This window comes from Sinocyclocheilus anshuiensis, unplaced genomic scaffold (assembly GCF_001515605.1).
Source record: "Sinocyclocheilus anshuiensis isolate Anshui unplaced genomic scaffold, SAMN03320099.WGS_v1.1 scaffold555, whole genome shotgun sequence".
Classification (NCBI taxonomy): Eukaryota; Metazoa; Chordata; class Actinopteri; order Cypriniformes; family Cyprinidae; genus Sinocyclocheilus; species Sinocyclocheilus anshuiensis.
The window spans coordinates 215,566-221,782 of NW_015552571.1; the positions used below are offsets into that span (position 1 = coordinate 215,566).

Consider the following 6,217-nt stretch of genomic DNA (forward strand, 5'->3'; position numbering starts at 1 on the left):
CTGTTTTGTTATTAGATTAAGTATTTGCTATTGACTGTTCAAATGTGAGTGAGTGAGTGAGTGAGAGTGAGAGTGAAAGAGTCACATCACAAACACATACCAGCTTCATCACTGTGTCTGTCACGCGACTCTGTTCCCCTTTCCGGCTCTGTCTTTACATTTATTTTGAAAGATGAAGCTTGCGATTATGGTAAGGGGCGTTACATTTCCGACGAGTGCTTGCGGTGTTCGGCCAATCACAATGCACTGGGTCAGCTGGCCAATCAGAGCAGACTGCGCTTGTCGGAAGGAGGGACTTTGTAGAAAACGAAGCGTTTGACAGAGGCGGGGCATAGAGGACCTACAATAATGTACAGTATTTGAAAAATAATGTGTTTTTTGAACATTAAAGCATGTCAACATATTCTGTTACACCAGATACACAAAATAATGATCTTTAAAAAAGCATCATATGACCCCTTTAAGATTTTGGCCTGGTGTTTGATAAAACTGCTGAAAAAAATCCCATAGACTTGTATTGGAGGGACTGAAATTACACGGTTCACCTTTAATCTCTCTTTCATAGTGCATTAACATGAGTTAGAGTCGAGGCATTTTACTCTTAGATTCTTATAATTAAGCATTTAGCATTTGCCTGATCTCGTCTTCTCAGTTTTATGATCATTAGCCATTGCAGGAAAAATCCCGCAACATCTGGCCATGTTAATGAGACAACAGAATTTTAATACATGCAATTATTCAAGATCACAGAGCTTTCATAATCATTTCTAACCAGGAGCATAAATCAGAGGTTTGCTGGCTTTGTTATGCTTATTTGAGAAAAATAACTTGGCATGGGTGTGGGGCCCTTTAGATGACAAAGGCAAGAGAGAAATGATTTATGGTTGGTTTATGTTGTTTCCGTCCTGCTTGATGGTGTGCATGGGTGTGTTGAGGGGGGTTTTAATCTTCTACGGCGAAACAATGGTGCTCCTTTTCTGCGTTTCACCTGCCAAGCAGTCCCTGCTCTGCAGAGCAACAGATGGCGTCCCGTCAGGTCTGAATGCGTGATTGATCTCGTGTAGCATGCTCAAAAACATAAGCACACATGCTATCTCCACCATCTCGGGTCCTGGTGGTCTCAGAAGCGTGCCGTCAGACCCTGGGGACCTCAAGCTTCGCCCCATCTCTCCGGTGAGGGTTGATTGAAGCTTGGGTAGATGAGGGAGTGTGTGTCCTCCTGTGCTGGAGACGCAGGAATGCACAGTGGTGTTTGATTGCCAGGGTTAGTGAAGAGGGTAATGATCAGTAATGACATCTCATCAGCACACCACACCCACCATCTGTTCATCTGAGGAAGAAAGGTGAATAGATGATAGTAGAAAACAGGAGAAGAGAGACATGGGAGACAATTTCTAGAATTGTTAAAAAAGGTTACTGTCTCAAAAACGCATCTAACTTAGTGAAATAGTGGTTTGCAAATATGAGTATATCAATGTCCAATACTGATAGACTGTATTGGCTCAATGGCAGATATAAAGCCAATTAATAAAATAAGATCAGTAAAAAATTTTGGCAACACTTCGGTTTAGAGACCAATTCTCACTATTAACTAGTTGCTTATTAGCATGTATATTACTAGCATTTTGTCTGCTTATTAGTACTTATAAATCACATATTAATAGCTTATTCTGCATGACCATAGTTTACATAACATACCTAAATTTAACAACTACGAACTATTAATACGTTTTATTTTTATTTATGTAGCGCCTTTCCAGAGCTCAAGGAAACTTTACAATAAACATCCAATAGGTGAAGATAACAAAAAAAACAATAATACAGAGGATAATGTCAGACAGAATACAGGAAAAAAAGGGAACACCGGACATCAGAGGACTAATATGTAGATAGGACAGAATTGTATTAATAAGTAGCAAATTTGGAGTTTATTGAGGCAAAAGTCATAGTTAATACTTAGTTAATAGTGAGAATTGGACCTTATATTGTGACTTATTTATTTAAAGTCATACTTTTTTCAGCAAGAATGCATTAAATTGATCAAAATTGACAGTAAAAGATTTGTTACAAAAGATTTCAATTTAAAATAAATGTTGTTCTTCTGAACTTTCTATTAATAAAAGAATCCTAAAAAATCCACATATATTAAGAAATTTATATATATATATATATATATATATATATACAGTGGGTACGGAAAGTATTCAGACCCCCTTCAGCACCTGAGTTAAATATATGAGTGTCACAGCAAAGGGTCTGAATACTTAGGACCATGTGATATTTCAGTTTTTCTTTTTTAATAAATCTGCAAAAATGTCAACAATTCTGTGTTTTTCTGTCAATATGGGGTGCTGTGTGTACATTAATGAGGAAAAAAAATTAACTTAAATGATTTTAGCAAATGGCTGCAATATAACAAAGAGTGAAAAATTTAAGGGGGTCTGAATACTTTCCGTACCCACTGTATATATTTAATAAAATAAATGAAGTCTTCGTGAGCATGAGAAACTTTTTTTAAATGTTTGAAAAATTGAACGGTATAAAAATGAAATGAACATTTATACTGTAAGTGAAACATTGTCATTTCTGTACCACTCCATTGACTTGTTTATTGTTTGTTAATATTTTATTTATTTTGGTAATATTTACTTAAAATTCATGTTATATGAAGTAATATGAAATCTGAAATTTATACTGAAAAATACTAGTGCTTTTTTCATCCATCCATAAGGCTGTCAGTATATTTTTGGATTGACACCAAGGCAGAGTAATACTTCAGTTATTCAGCAAAAGTAAGGGTACCCTGTTTCATCCCTCATTATGAGAATTTCTGTGAAATTCAAAATATGAACTAAACAACAAATCTCAAAATGTTCAAACAACAGTTGATTAATCTGCCTAATATATTGATCTCTCTAGTCACAAATGATTTCCCCTCACTTCCTGTCTATAACTCTACTACCAGCTGTAACTTTAAAGCTATGTCCAAAATCACACACTATCAAAGTATGTAATGCAGCTGATAATGTATTTCTTGACCCGTTATGTTCTGTAAGTATGCATCTAATTTGAATGCAATCCGGACATGCTACATCTGCGCTAGTTCAAATTTCATCTACTTTTTTATAAATACTGACATACTACTTTTGCATACTAGATTGTAGGGAAGTAGGTATATTTGGATGTAGAGTGACCCTACTCTAATCCAGACCCAAACCTTAAAGGGATACTCCACCCCAAAATGAAAATTTTGTCATTAATCACTTACCCCCATGTTACGGTTGAACCACTGATGGCAGATGGACTATTCTGACGATGTCTTTCATACTTTTCTGGACCTTGACAGTGTCATTTACTTGGCAGTCAATGGGACAGTCACAAGCCTCCCGGTTTTCATCCAAAATTGTGAATAACATTAATATTTATATTAATGTTATAATAATAAAAAATTTAATCTAAATTGTGTTCTGGAGACGAACTAAGCTTTTATGGGTTTGGAACGACATAACGACTTTATTAAACATTTCGTCTCCTCTATGTCTCTCCGCATCACCGCAGCGCCATTTTGGAGAATATCTGTTGAACGCCAGCAGCGTACGCTATTCTGTGTCAGCCGTGACACAAAGATACGTTTTCTACGTGTATTCACGCTTTGATTTGAACGAAAACCAAAGCGCGGCTGACACAGAATTTTTCTTTTAATTCTTGTCCCAAACTGAACTGATTCAACAAGCAGCAGCTCTAAAAACATGGACTAGTCTCAGCTCTTCTGGAGTCTGGCAGACATGACACCTACTCCACATTCTTTTGTCACATGTTTTCACACACTTGAGGTTATGTTTAGTGGTTGTGCGCCCTCACTCCTCTTTCTGCTCTTCCATCAGACTCAATGAAGCTCGTACCTTTTACTCATACGCCCTTCAGAGGTTGCCAGGGGTAGTGCGGACAGGCAAACCTCAGATTCCCATCACTGATCTTATCAAGAACTCAACTCTACAGGACTGGAGGCCATTTAACAAGTTAGTGCACACAAACTTACATACTTAGTCATTTTATTTTCACATTTAGATTTATTTTACATATTGATGCATCATTTAAATTCAGTGCATTCTTGTAGCTCAAACAGTAAAGCATGGCGCTAGCAACGCCAAGGTCATGGGTTCATTTCCCAGGAAATGCATGAAATGATAAAATGGATACTTTGTAATGCAATGTAATGTCAGTCGCTTTAGATATAAGCATCTACCAAATGCATAAATGTAAATGCAATTAATGTAACAATTATTTACATAAGATAAATTCACTGAAATGTTAGAGGATTTCAATTTTGCAAGCATTTTTAATAAGTCTTATTACACTTAACAGATCAGTAGTTCATGAATATTCAAATATGGCCATACTTGAACATTTATTAATCAAAGTTTTATTTAAGTGTTGCAGAATGTAATAATGTTTTATTCAGTAATGATCTATTGTAGCTGAAGTCTTAACAAAATGGTTTACTGAATCATGTGGACTCTCTCATGATTTAAGTTGTGCACAGTTGTAATCCTACATATATTTTTGTGTGCATTCATGTAGGACACGCGTTTATATGTCTGATTTGGAATCAGCGCTGCATTACTCTCTGCGTGTAGAGCTGTCTGGACACATCAGCATCAGTGGAGATGATCTGATTGCACTCAAAAAGTACATAAATGTACTGGCTAAGGTGAGTTACATCAATACACACAAGTCGTGGCCTAATGGTTAGAGAGTCGGACTCGTAACCCAAAGGTTGCGGGTTCGAGTCTCGTACCGGCAGGGATTGTAGGTGGGGGGAGTGAATGTTCAGTGCTCTCTTCCACCTTCAATACCACGACTGAGGTGCCCTTGAGCAAGGCACCGAACCCCCAACTGCTCCCCGGGTGCTGCAGCAAAAATGGCTGCCCACTGCTCCGGGGGTGTGTTCACGGTGTGAGTGTGTTCACTGCTGTGTGTGTGCACTTTGGATGGGATAAATGCAGAGCACTAATTCCGAGTATGGGTCACCATACTTGGCCACATGTCACATCACTTCAGTTCACAAAACAAACCACTAGAGGGAGATACACTGAACATTTCAATCCAAGATGTGTTTTTTAAGCCTTCTCATAGAGCTTTTCAGTGTCTGTAGTCTTGAATGATATTATAAGAGCAGTCAGGTTTTAGAAAGTACAACATATGGTCATATGGGTGATTTAGGGTGAAAATATATCAGTACTTGTGACAAACATGGTACAGCAATTGAAATATTGCTGAAAATATTTACATAGCAGCAGGTTACAAAACTGCTAAGGTTGTTTAGATTAATTTCAGACATTTAAGGACACATCCAAGATATTCCTGTTCACTGCTGTGATGTTCTGTTCAGTCACATCCTTTTTCATTTTCTTTTCATATTAAAGGATTTGTTCGACTCATTTGTTTTTACCATATTCTTTTTTATTTTTTGAAAATGATTTAGGCTGGGATTGCTTATCTTAAAAAAAACATGCAATGCATATAAAAATCCTATATATATATATATATAAAATTTATAAAATTTATATGAAATATTACAAAATATTAAATTACTCATTTAAAACTATTTTTTTCAGATTCACTCAATTCTCTATTCCCTGTATGTTCTCTACTGAGCCATGCTCTACTAGATCAGACGCATGCCATGGATCTCTTTGATGAGGTCTGAGACAATGACCTTTCGCTGGCTTTGCAGCGGTCCAGCGTAGCTCTGCCAATCTCTCTGATTATTTAGGGCTCTCTGGGGAAGGTCTACACAGATGCCTGGAGGAGTGGCAGGGGCCCTGGGCAAGCCTCCCATTAACTGTGGTTAGTTTTGTCAATATTCCCGGCTCCCTCTGGTATTCCAGCCTTTGCTGGGCCTCTTCAAAGTGTCCTTGCTGTTTTTGGCTTGCTCTTTTGAGCTGCCTTGTTAAACAGACACGTTGGCTGCATTAATTGACACTCTGTGAAGAGGAAGTGTTTAACCCCACTAAAGCAAAGCATGGAGAGATTAATGGTGGCATGGAGGAACAAGCGCACACACACACACACACACACACACACACAAACTCAAGTGTTCTGAGCTGAAGATCTGTACAGTGGCTTGAATGCTAAACACAGTTAGTTTGCTTACAGGTTTGGTACTTTAGATTAAGATGCTTAGAATGCAGGCAGACTGATGTAATGGGATAAT

General features: G+C 37.5%; 1 protein-coding gene across 2 annotated transcripts in view; it reads left to right on the plus strand.

Annotated features, from left to right (window-relative positions):
* Positions 1 to 6,217, plus strand: part of LOC107665072 (sulfhydryl oxidase 1-like) — a 45,254-nt gene that overhangs the window by 23,591 nt on the left and 15,446 nt on the right. For both annotated transcript variants that reach the window (XM_016455827.1, XM_016455826.1), the window contains exons 7-8: positions 3,885 to 4,019; positions 4,582 to 4,711. In XM_016455827.1, coding sequence (XP_016311313.1) covers positions 3,885 to 4,019; positions 4,582 to 4,711 — 265 coding nt within the window. The remainder of the gene's footprint in view (positions 1 to 3,884; positions 4,020 to 4,581; positions 4,712 to 6,217) is intronic.